The sequence below is a fragment of the Mustela nivalis genome (genome assembly GCF_964662115.1).
Source record: "Mustela nivalis genome assembly, chromosome: 2".
Taxonomy (NCBI): Eukaryota; Metazoa; Chordata; class Mammalia; order Carnivora; family Mustelidae; genus Mustela; species Mustela nivalis.
In genome coordinates this window covers 95388157-95412238 of record NC_139021.1, presented here as the reverse complement: position 1 = coordinate 95412238, position 24082 = coordinate 95388157, and the positions used below count along the sequence as shown (strand labels likewise).

General features: G+C 49.8%; 2 protein-coding genes across 2 annotated transcripts in view; both read right to left on the bottom strand.

Moving 5' to 3' along the window:
* Window positions 1–24082, bottom strand: part of TRIM67 (tripartite motif containing 67) — a 357821-nt gene that overhangs the window by 324366 nt on the left and 9373 nt on the right. The gene's annotated exons all lie outside the window — the stretch shown is intronic.
* Window positions 23281–24082, bottom strand: part of CAPN9 (calpain 9) — a 38615-nt gene continuing 37813 nt past the window's right edge. Inside the window, exon 20 of the mRNA XM_082718921.1 lies at window positions 23281–23468. Coding sequence (XP_082575047.1) covers window positions 23442–23468 — 27 coding nt within the window. The 3' untranslated portion in view covers window positions 23281–23441. The remainder of the gene's footprint in view (window positions 23469–24082) is intronic.

Genomic DNA, 24082 nt, shown 5'->3' with positions numbered 1-24082 from the left:
GTATTGTGGCATCTATAACATGGAGAAGTTAAATGTATGACAATAACTGAAAAGATGGGAGGGAGAAATGGAAGTATGCTACCGTAAAGATCTGTCATAATATATAAAGTGATGGAATATTATTTAGAGTCAGACTGGTAAGTTAAACATACAAATTGTAAACTGCATAGAAACTGCTAAAACCTACTGGGTGTTATATGCAACCGATGGATTATTGAACTCTGTATCTGAAACTAATGATGTACTATAGATTGGCTAATTGAATTTAAATTAAAAAAAAAAAACTTCTAAGAATTAAAGGAAAGATATATAGATAATAAGTTAGTTGTGGAAATAAAATGGAATGCTAAAATTTATAAGACAGCAGGAAAAGAGGAAAAATAGAAACAAAGAACAATTGAGACAAATATAAAATAGCAAAATGGTAGGTTTACACACAGCTATATTGATAATTATGTTAAATGTAAATGCCCTAAGAACCCCAATTAAAAAGCCAAAATTGTTAGACTGGATGAAAAAGCAAGCCCAACTAAATGGTTTCTACAAGAAATGCACTTTAATACAAAGGCACAGATAGGTTAAAGGTAAAAGGACAGAAAAGAATATACCATCAGCTACTAATCAAAAGAAAGTTGAAGCGGATATATTTTTATCAGATAAATTAGACTTCATTTATATGAAGGGGTAAAAAGTGCATTTTATAATTAAAAGGGGATCAATTAATTAATCAACACATATCTGTCTTTAATTGGCATACGGCTAACAACAGAGCCGTATGCCAAAATACATGAAGCAAAGCTGAAAGAACAGAAAACAGAAATAAACAAATTAACACACGTGGTTTGAGATGACAACACTTTCCATGACTGATAGAACAACTAGGTAGAAAATCAGTGGGGATATAAAACAATATCACTACCATCAGTTTGACATCATTGACATTTGTAGAACACTCTACCCAACAACCACAGAATACAATTTTTTCACAAGTATATGTGAAAATTTCACTGAGATATAATTTGTGCTGGGCCATAGACATCTCAATAAAATTAGGATTGAAATGATCCAGAGCACGGTCTCTGATTGAAGTGTATTACTTTAGAGATTTAGAACTGGAAGGTATCTGGAAAATCCTAACATATTTAGATATTAAACATTACATTTTAAAATAACTTATGGGTCAAAGAAGAAATCACAAAGAAAACTCAGAAAACATTTTGAATTGAAAACGCAGCATGTTGGGACGCCTGGGTGGCTCAGTTGGTTGGACGACTGCCTTCGGCTCAGGTCATATCCTGGAATCCCGGGATCGAGTCCCGCATCGGACTCCCGGCTCCATGGGGAGTCTGCTTCTCCCTCTGACCTTCTCCTCGCTCATGCTCTCTCTCACTGTCTCTCTCTCAAGTAAATAAATAAAATCTTTAAAAAAAAAAAAACACAGCATATCAAGATTAGTGATATGCAACCAAAGTAGTGCTTCAAGGGAAAATTATAGCTTAAAATGCTTACAGTAGAAAAGAAGAAAGACCTAAAAAGTTGATTATCTAAGGTTTTACTATAAGAAACTAGAAGAACAACTTAAGCAAAGGAAGGAAATGATGAAGAGTAGAAATCAATTAAACAGAAAACATTCCGGCAATAGTAAAATAGTTGGTATTTCAAAAGATGGATCTTTGAGAAACATTAGCAAAATTTGATAAAGTGCAAGGTAGGCAGCATTGCATTTCTCTGACTGTTCTTCCATATTTCGGTCTCTCTGGCTCTCCTCTTCTGCTTCCTTCTTCTACTTCTAAGGACTCTTTTGGTTACAAGAGGCCCACTTGGAAAATTTGGGATGAGTCTGCCTATCTTAAGGTCAGCCAATCAGCAGCCTAAATTCCATCTGCAAGATTCCTTCCCTTTTGCCATATAACAGTCACAGATTCCAGGGACTGGGATACAATATGTTGGGGAAGCATTATCCTGCCTACCACAGATCATGTTTTTAATTACCTGGTAAGATCACCAGGATGTCCCCAAGGAAGGGACATTTAAACCGGGGGAGTAGTTGGAAAACTATTGCAATGAATAGTCCAAGCAAGAAGTAATGATGATGTGGCCCAGATGGGCAGCAGTAGAAATGGGGGAAAATGGATTTAGGAGATATTTGGGAAGCAGATCAACAGAGGAGGTCGCCCCTCCAGAGCGATGGAATCTATTATCATCCGGACACAAGCATGCATGAGACCTATGGTTTTGATTGGGAGGAGATCATGTCTGGATTAAAGCAGACCTGATCCCCCAGAGCCTAGGCCAGACAAGAAATAGAACCATTTCATCCTCAATAGGCTCTTCCTAAGCCAAGACTGAGTGTCACTGTCAGGTTTAATCCTGTATATTATTTACCTCTTAAAACAATGCACTTGACAGATTGTTCGCAATGATGACCTCCAGCAATTCCTTCCATCCCCGATCACAAGCATCACTCCTCCCAGCAAGAGGCAGAGTCCATTTCCCTTCCCTTTGGATCTGGGCTGGCCCTAGACTTGCTTTGGCTAAAAGAAAGTGGTGGAAGTTGTGTTGGGTGACGTCCAAGCTTCAATCTTCAGAAGCGGGACCACCAGCACTCTTGCTCTCTTGAAATGCTTCCATCTCTGTGCACAGGAGTGGTCTGGCCATCTGGTGGATGGGTGGCTTTGGAAGAGAGCTGAGTCAGTGGGCCAAGCCAACTGCCCGACATGTGAGCAAGGACATTGGGGCCAGCCAGTCTCCTGCCTGCTGTCCCAGTGCAGGTTTCCATTACATGGGGTGGCATGAACCACGGGCTTTTATTTCTTGCAGTCCCTGAGCCTGGAGGTCCAAGATCAAGGTTACCAGTATGGTTTAGTTCCTGGGAAGGTTGTCTTCCCACCATGGGAAGAAAGAGGGCTAGCTCTCTTCCTGTTCTTATAAGGACACCAAGCCATCACAGGAGCTCCTCTCCTACAACCATTCTATTTGATGATGTCTGAATTTGGGGAGGATACAGACATGCTGTCCATAACACCAACTGAGGGCAAACAGGTGAAGCGGCCCAGTGGACCACACAAGGAGCTGACCCCCGCCCAAACACCAACCCACAAAGGCAGGAGCAAATAAATGGTGGCTATTTTAAGCCATTGAGTTGTGGTGTGGTTTGATGGGCAGCAAGATAACTCGTTAGACTTTCCCACTGCTCCCCCTCACCAAAAGCCTATAAGGGATTTCTGTCATGAAAAGGACAGAGTACCCGCATGAAGAAAGAGCAAAGAGCAAAAGGAACCTTGTCTGGCCAGATAAATGCCTTGGGCAGTAGAAGCATGCAATGATTATTTGCACTCTTTGCTTCATTTCATGGTAGTGAATGGATAGAGCACCGCCCACCTTACCTTTGGAGGGCCTTGGCCATTGACAAGGCACTGTCCCTTGCTTTCATTCTTTCTCCATTACTGAAAACAGATAGCACCCACCTGGGCTGTGAGCAGAAGAGGAGTCCTGGGATGATGAGGAAGACCCTGATGGAGTTGCTGGGGGCTGGCAAGAGAGCACGGAGGACACCAACTGAGAGGAGACTCCCCCTGTGCCCTCATAAGACCCCCATCCTCCCTGCTAAGGTGGTCAGTGGACCAGCAGGTGCACCCCTCCGCCCCCAGTGCTGGGACCCTGGTGGAATATGTGAAATATGTGAACGCGTTCTTACTGCTCGAGGAAAGTCTAGTTGAAGAGACAAAGTGAGCTACTGTCAAAAAGTGTTTGACTCTGTTTGTAAGTCACTCCAAGTTGCCAAACTTATACCACTCAGAACTTGAGATCTAGAGAAGAGTCATAGGAACGAGAACAGGGGAGTGTGTTGGGGGTGGAGGTTCCACAGAAGAAACAGAAGAAATAGTTTTCTATGTTGCTTTGACCTGTCATCTCTCAGACAGAACTGCCTAGGGAAGCAAGTTGGCACAGTCCCCATGGCTGTAGAGTGGCGTGTCTGTCTCTTCGTTTGTGGTTGAGACAGCAGGAGCTCTCTGAGAGATCTGAATTACGGTAACAAGAATTATCACTTATTAAACATCTAACCCACGCCGACTGGCATAGCCGATGTTTGATTCTGTGTCGTTTAACCCTCACAATACCACCTAAGAGGCAGGTGGTGTTGTTCATCTCATTTAACAGATCATGAAACCAAGGCTCAGATGGGTTCAGTGACTTCTTGGCTCTGTAACGTCTCCAAGGTCACACAGCTAGTGAGTGACCAAACCGGGATTCAAGACCCCATTCGCCTGACTTCCAATCACTGGCACGACCATTTGGCAAAAGCCACACGAAAGTCATTTCCTAAAACAGAAATAACTGACTTTGAAGCATCTTTATGTTTCCTGTTTTATGGTATCAGCTTTGCTGACTTGTGGCTCATAGAACTTTTATGTCCTTCCCCTTCGTAGAGCACAAAAGCTACAGAGACTTCATATTTCTGAGCATGACCTTGGTCCCTCTCTTCATAGGCTTATTTATCATAAAGTGAAATGTCAACTCGGACACTTTAACACCCAACTTATTTGTCTAAAGCTGTTGATCTTTTTTTTCCCTTTTAAATAAAAGCTGTTGTTCAAGAGAACAACATGGCCATGAGGGCCCACAGGGTTTGTCAGAGGGAGAGAGGACCCCTGTCTCCAGAGTAGCATCTCTGGGGGGAGAAAACCCCGTCTCTCCCTCGGGGGCCAGCCCAGCTCAGGAGGACAGTCACCAGAACACGCAGCAGCAGGAGTGGCCCGGCCGGGACCCCCCCCTTGTCCTGGCGTTTAGAACTCTGTCCGATCATCTCCCCTCGCTGAGCTCCGTTACCCTTCCCTTGTCGCATGTTGCGACATTTTTGAACTTTCTGGCACAGAAGAGTGACCCAGTAATTGTTAGATGAATCCACACTCTTTGATAGCATGGCTTCAGGACTCTAGGTTTATTTAAATATGTCCCTCACAAAATAAATCCGTGAGACATTTTGGGATGTCTGGGTGGCTCGGTCGGTTAAGTGTCTGTGTTTGGCTGGGGTCCTGATCCCGGGATCCCGGGACTGAGTCCCGCATCAGGCTCCCTGCTCATGATTCCTGTGACTTTGACCAAGTCTGTCTCCTCTGCGCGTTGCTGGTAGCCACACGCGGGCTCTTGGGAAGCTCCGACCAGGCAAGGTGCAGGACACTCAAGTGTAGGGTGAGCACCATTATCCTTATTGTGAGGATGGGAAGGCCTGGGCTGGAGAAGCAAAATGGACTACCCCCTCCCCTGGGCCAGCGCTCCTTCCTCCCTCCTGTGGGGTGTCCACCACCAATGTCAAGGTTATCCATCCTCTCCCTCCCCACCGGATGCTCCAGTGAGTTGTCAGATTAATTGGAGAGGAGAGGGCCCCTGCAAAGGGCAGCCTTGCCTTTTGGCCCATCACAACCTTTCTGGTTTTCGAGCTAGGAGAATAAACAGAAATGACCTCCCAGAACTGCACAAAATAAGCCCTGGGTCAAGCAGCTTGTTTCTGCAGCAGCTTTTCTTGCAAATAGCCGGTGGGTTTTGAATCTCTACCAGGCCGTTCTGTACAATGACTCTCTCACCCTCCCGAGGAAGATGGCATCCCTCATTCTCCGTTTTCCCACTGACCACAGAGATTGAGTGTTCTGTTTCAAGGCATCTGACCAAACAATGGCAGAGCCTAAAGCAGTGTGCAGGGGCTGGGGGAGCTAGGAGGTGAGGCGAGAAGGAGGTCTGTAGGTGCAAGATGGAGGCAGAGCAGCGGGCCACGGGCAGCCTGGGAAGGAGGCAGCAAGGGTTGGCCATTGCATGGAGACGTGGCCATGACATTCACACTCCAGGATTGAGTGGGCTCTTAAACACACATGGGTTGGACACATTCTCCACTCTGGAGAAGAGTCAGCGGTCCTTCTCCTTGGTGAAATAGCCTCGGGCCACGGTGCTCTGCTCAGCCTTCTCCCATGTCTAACGGGAGTGCCAGTGTCGAGGCCCAGACGGTCCATCCCAGACGGCATTGCTGGAGTCTTCTGTAGGTACCACCATCCAGGGATGCAGCTACAAGAGCGCCCTTGAGGGCTCAGGGTTGGGTGGGGCAGAGGCACCCAGACTAGACTGCTCTCCAGCAGCCTGACCTGGTGGGCTCCGTGCCCTGTCTTATAAGAGAAGATCACTCTGAGGACCTGAGAGGATGGGGGGGGGAGTGTTGTTCCTGGGATGCCAGGCACGTAGTCAATGCTGTGCCCTGCCGGGAAAGAACTCCGTGCAGCAGCCATGTTTCTGTCCCTTGCCTGGGCACCATCTCCAAGGCAACGCCCAACCCCTCTAGAGGGCATGACGTCGTGTTGAGACTCGGTTCCCGTGTGCAGGCTGCTCTATGTGAGCACTTCCGCGGCTTTGTCCTACCTCCCAAGGGCTGCCTCTGTGGAAGGGGTGTCAGGGCCCTGTTCGGGGCCATGCTGAGTGCTCTGCCATGTGCCAGCTCTCACCCTCCAGCCCCCGGTGGGCTCAGCTCCTCCCCTGGGTGCATTCTGTGCCTGGTGGGGACCAGAGCTGGGGGCAGGGTGAAGCGCTGTCCCAGGGGGCTGGACCCAGAGACTCTGGTTTCTGTCTTTTAGCTCTGGCCAATCAGCTCCTTCCAAGCCTTGGCTCTCTTCCAGCTTGGGGTCTGCTTCAGTCACACCCTGAGGCAGATGGTGCAGCTCCACGGGCAGCCACACAGCCATTGCTTGTGGAATCACTCACTTCGCACACTCTACCTCCCAGACCAGGCCGGGGTCCATGCAGGGGGCCTTAGGACAAGGGTGGGAGCTCTGCAGGCCTGCACTTCCGGACAGCTTCTCTCACGACCAGCACCCCAAGTCCCATGGGACCCTCAGCCCTGGGTGCCATTTAGGAGATCATGCTATTCCACAAATGACCTGCTTTCTAGAACCAACCGCTCGCCAAAAGCCCTTTGTGCCTTCTCTTATTTTCCCCGTCAGGGGCACAGTTGTGAATTGTTTCCATGACCCACTAGAACGAATATGGGTTTCTAAGTGCTTCCTTGCTAGTAAATGACATGGGACACATTACTTAACTTTTCGCTTCTCCAGGTCCCTCACGTAGACTATGAGTAAAATCCTGGGTCTGGGAGGACTGAGGGACAATGGGAAGCAGCAACCACCTGACCTGTGTTGCTGTGAGCGAGCTTGTTGGAAGCAGCCTGAGAGCGAGCTCCTGGAGCCTCTGGTCCCCCTGCCACTCAGTGACACATATCCTCCACGGTCTAGACCGCTGCTCACGGTCTCACTGTGTCTGGAGTGGTCGTATGCAGCAGATGCAAACCCAAGCCACCCTTCCGGTGCTAGGTTCGTGCGTGAGGGGTCCCTCTCTTCCCTCAGCCGCCTGCCGTCTTCACTGAAACACAGTTCTCCCAGGTGACGCCTCACATTGTCTGGATTCAACTCTAGGACATCTTGGCAGGGCTGGGAGTCTCTGCTCTCTGTGGGCTTATTAATCGTGTCATATCACAAAGGAAAGTACCCTTCCCACTACCAATTACAAGCATCCTTTACTAGTGTGTCCCCTAGACTCTAAGCTCCTCAGAGGCGGGAACTCTGTCAGTCTTGCAGAATTTGTGGCCTCCAGGGCTGTGTCTGTGTGGGCTGGCATCTGGCGTGCCTGCCTTTCCGGTGACAGGCTGCTCCCGCTCCTCGCTTCCTCCCCCTACCCGGGCTCGTCCATCAGTCCGCCAGACCGGTGGCCGGCTGCTGGCCCAGGCTCCAAGGGGGAACAGAAGGCAGCAGCAGGAACAGCCTGAGCTCCGATGATCTGGAGTGCCACGGGGGTTCCCTGGCCACGCGAGCACTCAGGAGCCCCTTTGAGCTGGACATTAGTGCCACAGAGTCACTGTCCTGAAGCAGGCCTTCGGCTGTGTTGGAGAGAGATTGTCCCTGGAAGGGGAGAGCGATTTGATGGAGGTGGTCTACTGTTTGCTGTGACTTTCCTGGGTCCCTTATGGCCAGCTCGAAACAGCGATCGTTCATGGAATCGCTCACCTTGCACCCTCTGCCTCCCAGACCCGGCTGTGGTCCATGCAGGGGGCCTTGGGACAAGGTGGGGGAGCTCTGTGGGCCTGCATTTCCAGACAGGGGAGACCAGCTGCATGCCGAGCCCAGCTCCTTCTTCCCAGAGAGCCTACTGATGTCCGAGCCCCCAGCTGATCCCAAGCTGCCTATCTAGCGGCTCGGGACCTCAACCATTCCTGAAAGCTGTAAAGGTGGGGGGAGGGCGGGGCCCCACGGGAATTCTCAAGACAGCTGGGAATAAGGCCAAGGTGAGGATGGGGTCAGCGAAGCTCGAGTCCTCCAAGGAGGGGCCACTGGACCTCCAGAGGCTCTGAAATCCATTAGGCAGACGGATGCAGGGGGAAGAGGGAAGAAGGCTCTGGGGTAGGTTGCTGCGTCCCGTCCTGCAGGTAATCAGCCATACGTCAAGCTGCGTCCACCACTCAAGGAAAACAGGACCGAAGGCTTCGGCGCAGTCCATGGTGAGGCTTCGGAGACCCCATGAACTCTAGAAGGATATGCCTTATTTGAGGGCCCACGTTATTCTTTTCAGATTCTCCAATAAGAACCACTGTACAGTGCGACCATTGAGGTTCTTTCCATCACATACATTCTAGATTTCTGAGTTTCAGACGCTTGGTCCTGTCCACAGGTTTTTAACCTTGATAGAGGTATTGTCCGAATCGGGCCCCAGGGACTATGACTGTCAAGGGGCCCTGGGGGGTGTGAGTCTGAGGGGTTCTGGGGTTGTGAGTCTTGGGGACCCATGTGATAGATTTGACTCTGAGAAGAAGCTGGATGGGAGGGTCTGTTGGATTATACTTGTATTTCTTCCTCGCGTTGTGGAAGAAAATGCACTCTCCAGAGTTCTTTGCTCTTCCGGAGTAATTGGACACAGATGCTTCTGCTAGAGCCATTTCCTTTTGTTCCCTGGCCACAGGCTCTGGGCGTCTCCTTGGACGGCAGCAGGGCCTCGCTCTTGTCTCCACTGTCCTGTTTGCTGGCTGTGATCCGGAGCCGTTCATGCACCACATCAAGGGGGTGGCGGCCCCCCGAGCCCCAGGGCCCGTTGCTAGAGAAGGAAATGCTGCCCATCGTAGCTCACAGTCCCCTCAACCACCCTAGCTTCTAGACGCACAGAAATAGGTTTGTCAGTTTTCTCTGCAAAACCTTATTTTTCCCTGCTGTCTTTAGGACAGGGCAAAAATTCATAAACAGGGATAGCTTGGGGCCTGCGGGCTTCAGCCTCACCAACTGGAGGAAGGGGACCGCCAGTCTCTGCGATGTCACATTGACTGGGTGCACTCTCGTCCCACATCTCCAGCCTTTTGGCGGTAGGACCCTCGGCCAGGCCTGAGTTCCAGGTCAATAGCCAGGATGTGGAGGCTCAAAAGAGAAACACCTGAACCTCCAAAGGCAAATGACCTCAGTTGAGTTTTCTAGTCTTTTGGGGAGAAAAGGTCCCACTTGCAGGCATCACCACAGGCTGTTTCTGGAAATCCAGGCCAGACCAGCCCGCGGGCCACAAGACCACCAAGCCAGGCCTCCCCTCGACCTGCTCTTCCCGGATTCACGCTCCTGGGCAGCTCACTGCTGGTAGAGTTTTTGTTTTCCCCCAGACAACGCTCGGCTCGCATTTAGAACAGGCCTGCCAGTTTGAGTCTCTTTTTGGCAGGAGAGGTGGGGAATTTTATTTTTCCCCCAAAAGGCCTCACGGCTAATTCCCAGACAGATGCTGGGCAGCCTCACCAGCCGGGCGGAACCCAGCTCTCCAGGAGGACGGAGGCAATCTTTTCCCTGGACAGGATGAGCCAGAAGAGCCTTTCCAGCGAAGCCCCAGCTCCCGGGCGCTGCGCCGTAAACTGCCCCCGCATCATGGACACCGGCCTCTCTGGCAGCCCGGCCCAGGACTGCCCCCATCGCAGGGGGACGAGGAGGAGCCAGGCCTCCTTGAGGGGGAAGACGCCGGACGGATTGTGCCCCACACGGACATCATTAGATCTTGGGTGGGTTTTCTTGTCTCCCTCATTGCGAAAGATCTTGTAAAGATCTTGAAGAGACAAATCACTAGTGTCCTGAGGCCTGGGGTCACCTGACCCAGGGGAGCCATCGTCCCTGAGCTTTGTCCGGGGCCTTACATCTTGCCAGGACTGTGTTTCTTGTGACCTGGACAGAGCTGAGGGTGGACAGCGCCTTCCACCTGCTCCATGGTGCGGACGACCCCCCGTCTGGCCTCCCCACCTTCTACCGGGCTCCTCCCCCCTCCCCCACACATGCTCAGCTCTGCGGGGCACCTTCTCGTTTTGTCTTCTTCCAATTTCTGGGTCCTCAGCTCTCGTCTGGATTTCCTGGCTCCTTCCCACCCCCCCCTATATGTATTTCCCCCACTTTCCATTTCTTGGCTGTGGGATGTCCGGATGAAGCCCGGGGCCCACGTCTTCCCCACCGTCTCCTTGCTCCTGCCTCTGGGCTGCTGGGCAGAGCGGGCCCTTGTCCCTCCCTGTCTTCTCCTCTCAGGGAAGCCTCGCCTCCCTTCCTGTCGCAGCTGGCTCTCACAGGGTCCCTTCCTCCGTCCCCTGTCCCCCTGCGTCCGTCCCGCTCCCTGGCCTCAGCTCTCCTCCCCGGCTCCCACGGCCACCTGCGGTGTTGGGGTGGCCACGTCGGCCAACTCCTTCACGACGTGCCGTCCTCCTCTCTGAGCCTCCTGTGAGGGTTGAACAGCGGGCAGTGGGGAGGGTCCCTCGTGGCTGTGTGAGCGGAGCTGCTTTTCTTCTGGCAGCTTCGGAGACGTCTGCCACACAGCCTCCGAGCTTGTCTCTCCCACCAGGAGGACAGGCTTCTCTCCGTCTCCACACGACGGAATCCAAGCTCCTGGAGAGGGGCTTTGGGCCCCTCCAGGGCAGGCAAGTATCCCCGCCCCCCGCCCCGGGCCTGAGCTCTGTCCCCCTGGACCGCTGCCCCATCTGCCGCTCTGGGCACTTTGGTCTCCTTATGATCTTACCTGCGTGGCTTTATGTCTTTTCCCCTTTCTTACCCTTTTTTTTTTTTTCTTAAATCATTCTTGCCACCCCAAAGTAAACCAAAACAATGCCCCCCTTTTTTCTATATTCAAATGCATATTAGTTATCTGCGACCACGAAACCCCACAGAAAAGATCACAGTTTGGGGACTTAGAACAATGGCATTCATTTAGCTGATAGTTTGGTGGGTTAAGGTTTGGGGGGGTCTCAGCAGGCAGATCTTATCTTGGACCTTCTCACTTTTTGGGTGGCATTGGGACATCAGGGTGACCCAGCCACGTGTCTCTTCTCTACCCCAGGCTAGCCTGGAACATTCTTTTGGTGGGAGCTGAGAATAAGCCCAAGGTGTGAGCTTTCTGAACCCTCTGGTCATGTCCCGTTGGCCAACACAGAGCAGGCCCGCTGACTGGTCCCGGAGTCTACGGGGAGGCACTCCAGGTGACAGGGTGAGGAGGGGGAAAGGTGGGGCCGTGAGGCCACCAGCCCTCCCCAGACAGCACGTCCTGCAGTTTTGCACGTGGCGGGAACGCATTCTTCTCTCTGTATCTCAGTGGTCTGTCCACACTTCTGCCTTCCTCCCTCACCCTCGGGCTCCAGCTCCTCCGGGGGCTCTTACACCATCATGTCACCACTGCTGGCCCCCAGAGGTCCTCACAGGTGGCTGACTGGACTGAATTTGTTCTCCCATCTCAGTCTTGGTCTCAAAGAGCTCCTTATACTCTGCTTTTAAACAGATGTGCCCTCTCATCTGTGCTCAAACACGTTCCCTTGCCCCCGATGTCCCTCTGAGCTCCCCGCTGACTAACATCTCGTCGTCCTCATGGTTAAATCGCTTGAGTATGTGTCTGGGACTACCTTTCCTCCACACCCTCTTGCCCACGAGTGACTGGACTTTTTTTTTATTTTAAAGATTTTAAAAAAATTTTATTTATTTCATGGAGATCACAAGTAGGCAGAGAGGCAGGCAGAGAGAGAGGAGGAAGCAGGCTCCCTGGTGAGCAGAGAGCCTGATGCAGGGCTTGATCCCAGAACCTTGGGATCATGACCTGAGCCAAAGACAGAGGCCTTAACCCACTGAGCCACCCAGGTGCCCCATAACTTGGCTTTTAAAAGCCAGTGGGTGCTTTTTTACCTCAAACAACAGCATCTCGATGCCTCTCACACTTGTTAGTAATGAGTGGTCGCCTCCTCTTCAAAAGGTTCTCCTTCTGTCAGCCTAGAACTGTGGACAGAGCCTGGCCTTTGGCCTCGGAGAGAACCATCTTGAATCCCAGCTTACCAGCTTCTGGTTCTGTGACTCTTGACGCGGAACAATGCTGAGCCTGCTTTCCTCAGAGCTTGAACTGCCGGTTCAAGCAGTTCACGGGGGACATTCATTCAGCCAGACTCTTTTGCTGAAGACCCAGAAGTTTTCTGCACTTCTAGAAGATTCTGGGTCCCAAGAAGAGGGATGGGCTGAGTTGAGAGCTTGCGTTTTTGTTCTGGAAGTAGCGGTGGGAAAAGCAGACTTGAGATTTAAACAGACCAGGATTCAATTCAGATCTGTCTCTCCTTCGCCAAACCCTGGGCCACAGGGTGCTTCTCATTTCTCTCTCCTCATCTCCTTCTCCATCTCTCTGTCTCTCTTTTTCAGTTTCTCCTTCCTTCTGTGTCTTAACATTAGGTTCCTTTAGGGTTCTAGGCCCTGAGATGTTCTCTTTTTATGCTCATTTTCTTGTGAAAGCTTGACTTTTCTATAGCTGACCTGAATTGGTACCATCCAAATCCAAATGACTGGCCCAATAATCCCACTAAGGATCCTCTTCTTCATCCCATTTCCTGTCAGAAAAGTTTCATACTGATACTCTGTAACGAGCCCACGTCTCAGACGGAAACAGGCCGTCCATCCCCACGTACCCCTCTCTGTGGGCTGCACCATTTCCCCGCCCTTCCTGTGCCCACTTGTCTCCCGTGAGCCGTCTTGGCTTCCTCCTTGCTGTGATGACTGCTCCCGTTTCCCCTCTCCCACTGAGCGTCACATGGGAGGGCCACTTCTACTCTAGAAGGTTGTGGGAACACTAACAAGTAATCGTTCCTGGGTACACTTTCTTTCTTTCTTTCTTTCTTTTTTTTTTTTTTTTAAAGATTTTATTTATTTGTCAGAGAGAGAGAGCGAGTGAGAGCAAGCACAGGCAGACAGAGTGGAAGGCAGAGTCAGAGGGAGAAGCAGGCTCTCCACGGAGCAAGGAGCCCGATGTGGGACTCAATCCCAGGACGCTGGGATCATGACCTGAGCCGAAGGCAGCTGCTTAACCAACTGAGCCACCCAGGTGTCCCCTGGGTACACTTTCTAACCCTCTTCCAAAAACAACATGACAACTTCTGGATTTATGGATTGAGGAAGTGAGTTTGTTTGTTTGTTTTATTTTTCTGGGCTATCTTGCCAGCAAGACTGTGAGCAGTGCTCAGAGACTTAACATGTAAGGGGGACAGAATTCTCTATGCTTCTCTTTCTTCCTTCTCAAGAAAAGCGGTACCCACCCCACAGCCTCGGTGAATGCACACAGGAAGCCTTGGCCTCTGGCCTTTTGACATCCTCGCATGTGTGAAGGCGGGTGGGAGATTTTCCACTCCTGGGCGAGTTCTTTCCAAGAAAATGATCTCATTTATCTTGCTGAAAGGCTTATTTTTACGGTGCACATTTCGTTTTCCATTATTTAATAGGCACATAATGTCCTGCAGCTTCCTTCTAAGTGATCTCAGACCTGGGAATTTATATGCACTATTCCAATTCATATAGGGACCTCAATAAATCTCTATATATTTCTTTCAGCACTACAGTGATAAAAATACACTGGGCGATGTGTGCCTATCCTTTGGCTGGTTCGAGGAAAACTTGTAGTCTGGAAAATAAATGTTGTTGACTTAGGAACAGGGACTGAGAGGTAGGGCTGGCACCAGATGGTTGGGCACGCCCACTCCAGGCGGGGCTTGAAATGTGTGGGAGGGGCCAAGATGTCCACAGAAAGTGATTGGTGGCACTTGGCAAAGGTGGTAGGGCAGACTTCCTGCAGGCCCAGCGTGATAGGTGTAGGCACCGCTGTAGTGGGGTTTGCAGGTGAGGAGAGCGATGGGACCCAACTCTGACCAGGACAGAGAAGAATAGGAGCTTACAGGCAAGGAGCAGGGCAGGGAGGGAGGCCAGTGGTTGGAAAACAAAGAGGAAACATCAGGTAGGGAAGGATTCTGGCTAACATGACCTAACAGGGTTCTTGTTGAGGGCTGGACAGGTGGTCACATATCAATCACCAGGCGGTGGAGGAGCCCCATCAGATATCGGGGTGGGGAAGGGGAATGTTGGAGAAGCTGGCCAAGCAGAATTCTCGCTCAAATTGGATGCAGAAGTCCGAAAGTCGAGGCCTGGTTGGGAAGAAGATTCTGAAGAAGCTGATTGCATTTGGTCAAGGATAGATCTTTGTCAAAAAAGGAAAGTTTGACTCTACAGCTTTGCTATTTACATTTCAAAAGCGATGCTTGCCAGAGCTTTCAGAACCGAAGTCCATGATCAGAGACGGATGCCTAAGCATCCTGAGAGGTCTTTGGTGCCCTGGATTTGGGGAAGAATTCTGGCAAATCTCAGGAGTCCAAAAATTCAACCTCAGTGTGTCTGGAAGAAAGCTCTACCCAGTCTTGGTCTTGATTACCAAAGGTTCACAAACATAGTGCCGTTCTTGTCAAGTGCACACAGCTGACAGCTACGGCTTTGTTTAAGCAAAACGTGTGTGAGAGGAGATGGCCCCCCGGTCAGAAATAATTCAGCAAGAGGCTCCCGCACCTTCGTGAACCAAGGGAGGTGAGAGCTTCCTCGAGAATCCTGATCACAACATCATGGTAAGACATCAAGGACTCCGGGAAACAGCGGTGGCAATTTTTCAGGAAATGGATTTCAACTTTAAACCCAGTAGGAAAAAAAATTGCATGTAGGCTTTTATAAATAGGAGAGAAAAATGATTAAACAATCAAATTCTCTTGACTCCTTTTCTTAGAAATTGGCCCTAAATCTTCCCAAGAAAGATGGTTTTCAAAATCCCCACCCCACCAGCCCCACTTAAGTATTCTTCAGAATTGACCCTGATTAAAGTGTCCTTTTATAGTCTGAGTATTTTAAGTTTTTTAAAAGATGTTATTTATTTATTTATTTGAGAACACGCGAGAGCAGCGGGGAGGGGCAGAAGGAGAGAGAGACTCTTTAGCAGACTCCCCGCTGAATGAGGAGCCTGATACTGGGCTAGATCCCTTGACCCTGAGATAGTGACCTGAGCTGAAATCAAGAGTTGGATGCTTAACTGACTGAGCCACTCAGGTGCCCCACAGTTTGAGTGTTTTGATAGACTTTATTTATTTTTTAAAAAATACTTTATTTTTTTGTTTGAGAGGAAGAGCACAAGCTGGGGGAGTAGGAGGCAGAAGGAGAGGGAGAAGCAGGCTTCCCACTGACAAGGGAGCCTGACGCAGAACTCAATCCCAGGACCCTGGGACCACGACCCCAGCCAAAGGCAGATGCCCAGCTGACAGAGCCACCCAGATGCCCTCATAGAGTTTATTTTTGGAGCAATTTTAGGTTTACAGAAACAGAGCAGAAAGTACAGAGAGTTCCCATATATCCTGTCTGCCTCCTGACCTTCTCTACTATTAACATCTGACATTATTGTGGTACATTTGTTATAATCAGTGAATCAATATTGATACGTAATTATGAACTAAAGTCTGTAGTTTACATCAGGATTCTCTCTTGGTGTTGTATATAATTCTATAGGTACTTTCTGATGTTTGTGGAAAAAAGGCAAGAATTAATTCAGAGAAAACGACTCAGACTTAGAAAAAATGTCTGAGTCCTCAGGTGATTGACTATTCATCTGAGTTACATGTTCTTTTTTTTTTTTTTTAAGATTTTTTCCCAATTTATTTATTTGCATGAGAAGAGAGAAGGTCAGAGGGAGAGGTGGGCTCCCCACAGAGCTGGGAGCCCAGTGCGGGACTCGATCCTGGAACTCTGCGATCATGACTTGAGCTGAAGGCAGACGCTTAACTGATTGAGCCACCCAGGCGCCCTCATCTGACTTATACATTCTTGAGAAAGATTTATTCTATGCAGTGTAGGCCATAAAATTTGCATGACATCTGGTCTTTCTTATAATAGTTGTATTATAGGAAATTCAGGAAGAATTTCATCATTAGAATGAGCAATTGTGTGCATATATCCATATCTGATGGGGAATTAAAATTCAATTTTTGTATTTTTCACCAAAGACACCTTTAGACACGTTACCTCCAGACAGCCCACACTCGTGGCACAAGTTGCATCTTTACTCGGGGTGGGAAAGGTCCTTCTGTTACAGAACCACAGTGCTCAGTAACTGTCACCATGCCTGAGCCCAAGTACTGCAGGGGAGGGGGGGGAGGAGTGGGAGGAGGGCTTGGCTCCTCCTTTCCTGTGGCAGCCCTGCCTCAGTGGCAGAGGACTTCCACGCTCTCTCCCCCACGTGGAGGCACGTTGGAGAGGGCTATGCTGCTCTTCCCTGCGTTCCAGCCTCTCCCTTCCTGGGAAGAGTGACCAACAGGATCGCGCAGGGACTGACATCCACAAGCCCGTGTCTGAAGCGTCACTGCACTGAGATGTCACTGCACGTCGCGGGCATCTCTGCCCTTTCAAGATGACCCATGTGCAAGGCGTGCCGGTGACGAGGCTCTCATCTTTCGGCAGCACACTCACTCTTTCAGACCTGGCTCTGTGATGCTGAGGCTGGTTCTCTGCAAAACCCATTTCGGCTTTGCCAGTGGCTCCCTGTTGGATCCTGCCCCTAGGGGACCTACAGGGAGCCCGCGAGGTGTGTGGAGGAAGAGGGGACTCCCCGCTTCCTGCCTGCTTCCTGTCCACTTGCTGTCCCTGTGAGTATCACCCAGTGATGCTTCTCGACCCCGGAAGCAGCAGGCCATCCAGTTTCCTTGCTGCTGAAAGCCGTCTGCAGTTTCTCGAACTCTCACTAAGCCAGCCTAACGGCACTCTCTTCAGATGCCACACGACCTTCAGGCCTCACCTGCTGCCCTCCAGATCGTAGCCACGCTCAGGGCGGGTTTGCCCACGGATGACCACAACTGGCTTTCGTTCCCTCTTCGGCGACGGCTCTTTGTGCATTGCTCCCATGGCTGTCATGTGACAGAAGAGGAGTGGGCAGTGCAGCCAGACCCACCTAGCCCCACACTCATCTTCACAGACCGAGGGACTGCCAGGCTACCTCCGTGACTCTGGGCCTTTTCAGCCTGCGATAGGAAAGAGGCCTGGGAGAGATCAGACCACAGAAGGAAGGGAGACCCTTCTGTTTCTGGTTTTGGCAATGTGGTCTTCCTGGCAGCTATAAGAGCTGCTGCTCTGGATTCGGGGAGGCCCGGTGGAGGGAGCACCTGCTCGGCATTTCCGATCTTTGTGACCGGAAACTTGACGGTGTGGCTGCAGGGGAAGGCTCGTGGACTCCTGGGTATTTTGTGTGTGGGACAGACATGAATCTGGGGGAAGGGGCATTAGAGGGTAAATTGTGTAAGGCCTAATGATGGCCCCTCAAAGATGTTCATGTCCTAATCCCAGAAAACGGTGACTATGTTCTACTATCTGGCCAAAGGGATTTTGTAAATGTAGTTAAGGTTACAGACCTTTAAATGGGCATTTATTCTTGATTTTGTGGATAATGTGGAATATAAAGCTTAAGTTCAGTGCTATTGTGGTTCCACTACATAAAGCTTAAAAGCAAGGTTCAGAAGGTTCAAACTTAATTTTAAATAACTTAGCTGTGCTCCTAAACAAAGCTCAAGAATATTTACAGGAATATAAAACCACCCAGCAACCAAGGTAAAAGTCAGAACATTATGCTGGCAATCAAAATTAAAAAAAAAAAACTGTCAATCATACAAAGAAGCAGAAAAGCTCAACTCATAACAAGGGAAAGAAATCAGTCTCGACGCTGACGCCGAGCTGACACAGATCGTAGAATCAGTAGATGTGATGCCACCCACAGCCACGTATATCTGCGATTTTGGCAAAAGAAAGTTCTATTTCTGTAGACACAGTGACCAATTACCAGCCAAAGAAACATCAGCTTTGCAAAAACAGCCTGACTTTTATATGTTTTCACCAACTGCAATAATAGAGATAAACATGATATTGGATCTCAATCCCACATTTCCTGACTTTTCCAGGGACTTTCAACCAACTGAATGCTGCTCAGATGTGGTGATTCTTTTTTTTAAACTTCTACTTCTTGAATACAGCTGGCGTGTTCTGTGAGCGGCACTGTGATTCTTTTGCTTAGAAAAAGGGACCTGCATCTGTTTCCTCTCAAAGGTTCTTACCAGAGTGTTCCTTGCTTCAATGAACACCGCCCTGTGTGCTTGAAATTTGTCTTCTCCTGGAAGGCATAATGCCGTCTCCGGAACAGAACACCCTGCACGCTTTTTGAGCAGAGTGTAGCCAGTGTTGCATGCCAGGAAACAGACGCTCAGTGGGCGTCCTTCACGGAGCCACAGAAGCGAAGCCTATTGTGATGGAACAAAGGGATCAAAGGGGCTGAGGAACACATACTCTGGGTCCGATTTCCCTTCCTCCATGCTTGTGGTCTGCGCGCATTAGGGACAGAGAGCCCAAACCTTCATGTGGACCAGAAGCTGTTCTGTGCACGTGAGACACACCAGAGATGGGTATGACTCGACCCCCGTGCCCACCAGTGAGTCGTCCCAGATCTACAGAGGACACCCACCGAGGCAGTGCTGTGATCCAGCCAGGCTTGGGGCATGGTTTCCGATGGGAGGACAGCCACCCCAGCTCCGGGCTGCATCCTGAGAACATGCTTGGTGACAAGCGGGGCCGTACGCATTTCTGGGCATTTTCCTGGAGACAAAGAGGAGGCCTGACTGTATCTTAAGTGGGAAGGGCCACACGGCACCCACCACAGTGCTGGCTGAGTGTCTGGTATTTGTCGACTGCAGAACGGAGGTGCTCATCGGAGTCCCCCTCCCCCCAGAGCCAGGTAGAGATGCATGTAGGGATGATTCTCCTCCTCCCTGGGCTGTCCAGGAGCTCAGGAGGGGCCAGAAGGAAGACTGGGTTGGGGCTCAGTGGTGTAGACATGGTGACAGAATCCACAAGCACCCCAAATACGGATGTGTGCAGAGTGGGATGAAAACCCTGATGTCCCAAAGACACCAATATTCAAGTCCGAACAGAGGAGAGGAGCCTGGGAATGGGACTGGCAGCAAGGCAGGAGGAAGCCGGGGAGCAACGGTGCCCAGAGCAGAGGAGTGGGTTCAGAAAGAAGGCCATGGCCAGGAGCATCCCGTGTTTCAGAGACCTCACACGGGAGGACGTCCCCATTTTCCCCAGGAGCTGGCCTCGTCCCACCAGTGGTGCCACACAGTGGTGGGGGTGGAAGCCTGTTCCCGCAGTGGGTTGAGAGGTGACCATGGGGAGACCATCTGGGTGGATGACTGTCTTATTAGAAACTCGAAGTTCAACTATGAGGGAATAGAGAGGGAGCTAAGTCATGTGGACCGCTGACTTCTGGTGAGTCTAGAAGATGGAGAAGCATGGGGAGATGCTGAAAGGAAGGAGGAGGACAGAGAATGTCCTAGAAGCCAGGTGCTGATGTGGCCTGGAGAGATTCCTCTGGACGGTCTCCTTCTTCTCAGAACCCTGAGATTTGTCAGGGAATTAGGTATCAATCTCTTCTACCTCCCACCGGTCTCCCCATCTGCCCCACTGGGCCAGGAGTGAGCCCCACTCTACTCGCCTTCAAAGACCCAGAATTAGGGAATCCTATAATTGCACAGTGCAAAGCAGCCCAGAGAAGTTAAGTGACATGGCTCAAGTCCCGCAGCTCACTGGAGGTAAATGACAGGCTAGAATCCAGGTCTCTGTGCTCTGAACCCAATGCCATTTGCATCATGTGATCCTGCGTTTGTTCCAGGCGGTTCGGCTGTCTGACTATGGAAAGAGAGAGACTTTTCCTCCTCGCAGTTTGGGAATGCACAGATAAATCTCCTCAAGAACACCCCTGGGCTATGTCCTTCCACCCCTGGGCTATGTCCTTCCACCCGGAGGTGCTGTTCAGGGATCAAGGAAGAGCCTTTCTCCCGCTCCCCTCAGACCCCAGCCTCTTGCCCCCTTTCAGAAAGGCACGGTGGGGCTGGGAAAATGCCCCAGGTGAACCTCAGTAGAAAGCCCAGCCTCCAGTGATCCACAGCTGTGCTGCCGACACAGCCCACACTGGTACTTGGCAGGCGGTCTTGGCACTCTGGAGAATGGTGCTTTATTGCCACGAACGATCCAGAGTGCTGAGCAGATCTGGCACCACTGACCCTAGGGCTCCCGCCAACAGGGGCCCCTGCTCTGGTGCTCTTCCAAGCCCTGGCACCGCAGGGCACAGCTTGATGTGCAGAGTGCAGGGCTGAGAAGAGCCTGGGGCATTTCAGAGAAAGGTGTCTGCGGCCCATGGCTCCCTCCTCGTAGAGCCTGAAGGCTTTGTCTAAGGATCCACGGGGAAAGATTTCCACTCCCTGGGTTGGGTGAAGCTCTTTACATGTGACCACAGGGCTGCAGTTGATGAGTTGATGTGAGGTGAGGGCAGCCCTGTGGGGACAGATACCGGGGAGGTGGGGCATCTCTGTTATTGGGGGGAAGAGGCCTGGAGGCGTGACCACCCCTCATGATGGTCCACTGGCCTATCTCATCCTTGCTGATTTTCTGTTTAGCTGCTCTATCAGTTACTGAAGTGGGGTACTGAGCTGTTAAACCATTTCTTTCAATTCTATGCATTTTTGCTCCATAAATTTTGAGTCTCTACTACTAGGTAGTATTACATTTTATAATTGTTATATCTTCCTAATGTATTTACCCTTTATCATCCTGTAATGATCCTTTTCATCTTTAATAATATTTTTATCTGGAAGTTAACTTTTTTATTTAAAAGATTTTATTTATTTATTTGACAGAGAGAAAGAGAACACAAGCAGGCAGAGAGGCAGGCGGCGGCGGGGGGGGGGGAGCAGGCTCCCCACTAAGCAGAGAGCCTGATGCGGGCGCGGGGCTTGATCCCAGGATCCAGGGATTATGACCTGAGCCAAAGGCAGAGGCTTAACCCACTGAGCCACCCAGGTGCCCCTGGAAGTTAACTTTTTTGATAGTAACATAACCACTCTGGCTCACTTATTGCTACATTGGCATGGTATACCATTTTCATCATTTTATTTTCCGCCTATTTTTGTCTTTCTGGGTGAAGTGTGTCTCATGTAGATAATAGCCACTGAGTCTTGCTTTTTAAATCCATTCTGATAATCACTGCCTTTTGGTTACAGTGTTTATCCATTTATACTTAACGCAATTATTGATGTGGTTGAATTTAGGTCTACCATTTTGTTTTCTGTGTCTCATTTTGAAAATGTGTTCCCCCCCTTTACGACTTTTGTGCTAAACAACTCTAAGTATACCATTTCAATTCCTCTGTTGCTTTACTACATTTTTGTCATTTTCTTAGAGGTTGTTTTATAGATTGCAATATGCATATTAACTTATACTGTCTACTTCAGATTAATACTTGCTTAATTTCAGTAAAATATAGTAATATTGTTTCAATGTATCTCAATTTCTTCCCTTTCCTTTGTGCTATTATTATTATATATCACTACATACATAAGAATATACAAATATACATACAAACCTAAGAATACAGTGTTATAATTATTGCTTTGTATAATCTCATGTCTTTTAACAAGATTAGAAGAGAAAAAACATTTATTGTCTTTTATATTCACCTACAGATACCATTTGTAGTGCTGTTCATTTCTTGCAACTTCAAATTATTATCTGGTGAGACCAACAGATCAGAAGACAATTGCTATTGAAAAGGTCACTTGTTATATTCACCAATCCCAAAGGAGGGGGAAGGGCATGTCATGCAGGGCCACACAGAGAGGCAGCAGGGTTGATCAGGAAGCAGCGGGAGCAACGGGAAACATGTGGGCAAGAGTCTTTATTGAGGTTTTCGTGGGAAGGGATGGGTGAGGCAGGGTAAGCACTCTGAGGGCTGCCTAGTTTGAATAGTTTCAGCAGCTCTGGGCCAGGGAAGTGTCCCTAGTTGTCTGGAACCTGGCCCTGCAGTGATTAGGGCAGGTGGGTAGTGGTGTGGAGTGTGAAAGTCCCCTGGAGGAGGTGATTGGGGTGTGGGCTCTGGATTGGTTAGCTTGTATGTGGAAGGCACACTGTCTCTGGGAATTGACTAGCTTTGGGAAGGGCAGTCCCTCTGGGGTCAGCCAGACCTCAAGATGTCAAGTATCAAGGACAGGAACTAGGAAACATTGTTATTACATGATGCTGCTATTGCTGGGTGAGTTCAGGGAAGCGCAGGGAAGTGGGAAGAGATCATGTTGCCCTAGCATCTTCAGCCAGGGGACAGGGATCTGATGAAGTTTCACTTCTAACCTGATCTTCATCCCAACAATTGTCTCCCCTCCTCTCTCCACACACCCCTCCATTCCGCCTCACCTGCCACAAGTATATAAATAAGAAAACAGGGCCTAGCATTTACCAAGGCAATATCACGTTATTTCCCATCATCCCAATTTGGGGGGGATTTCCTATTCAGTGCCAGGGAGCTAAAACAAGGCTTCTCCGCTCTGCTCTTCCCCATCCTGGTAGACATGAATGCAATCCTGAATCTGACCTGGATCTGAACTACGGAGAAGAAGGAACATTGCACCTGGCTTTTCTGACCCAAAGCTCTAGACACAAAGGATGTCTGGATTGGACAGAGACTGTCTTAGTTAACATTCCATTCTTGCAAGTAAGCATCCAGAATTCCCTGGGGATCCCCCCAATAAGGAAACACACCTAGGATGAAAAGGCATAATCATGACATCACACCTTTCTATTCTCATCTCAGTCCCCAACACATCTACAAAAACATTGTCCTTTGTCCTGTCTAGGATGTTGGAGTATAATGATCGACACTCCACTGAAGCCAGGGTTCTGTGCACTGACTTACACTCTGGATAATCAGTACTGGGAAGAGGTGGGAAGGAGTGGGGGGAGAAGTTGCTAACAACGCCTGAATCTGAGTGTAAGGCACAGGGGGTGGCATCAGCCCGTCTTAGGGCAGTGATTGTACAAAGAAGTAGCATAAAATCAGAGATCACAGTTGAGTCCATTTCATTCTTCCAAGATCAGGATGGTGGGGCAGGGGAGGAGAAGGTTGGATAATGGAAGGGGAGCTCTACACCAAGAAAGCTTCTGAAGTTCACGGTTGAAAAGTCAAGACCCAGCTGGACAGACTGCATTCTTGCCAGGGAAGCCTCAGATGTTCATTGTCAAGTTGATGAACTGGGAACAAGAAGACAGAGCGAGGAAGTGAGAGTTGGTTCCCCCTCCGTTCCCCTACCAGCCCGGTTTGTTTATGTCACAGTAGCTCCACCATATGATCGTCGTGCCTGCGAATATGGACTCGTTCTTCCACACGAAATATTTTTTAAAAAAAGAATTCCCAGTGCTTTCAGTTTTCCAGAGGTCCTGAGATCTTTCTGAGTTAGCTCAAGTCAAGAGCAGATGGTGAGAGAGAGAGAGGGAGCGAGAGAGAGAGAGAGAGAGAGAGAGAGAAATGTGCTTTCTCTCTGGTAAAGAAGAGAGCCTTCCTGAGGCTCCCAAAGCAGGGCGATAAGAAACACCTTTTCTCTTTGTCGAGGGGTCCCTTCATGGGGAGGGCAGAGGGGCTCCATCAGGAAGAGGCTGCGGGCTTAGCACCCAGGGCTCTTTACAAGTGAACTAGTGAAGTCGCATGTGGTTCCTTCTCTATCCTGAGGACACCCTGCCCCCTGCTTTCTTATCACAACCTAGTCATGGGACAACACGATTCTGTGGGATGGTTTCTTCTCTCCTCTGTGCCCCCCTTCCTAGACACAGTGTACGCCAAGGCCAGGGTCAGGGAAGGCCGCTGGGTG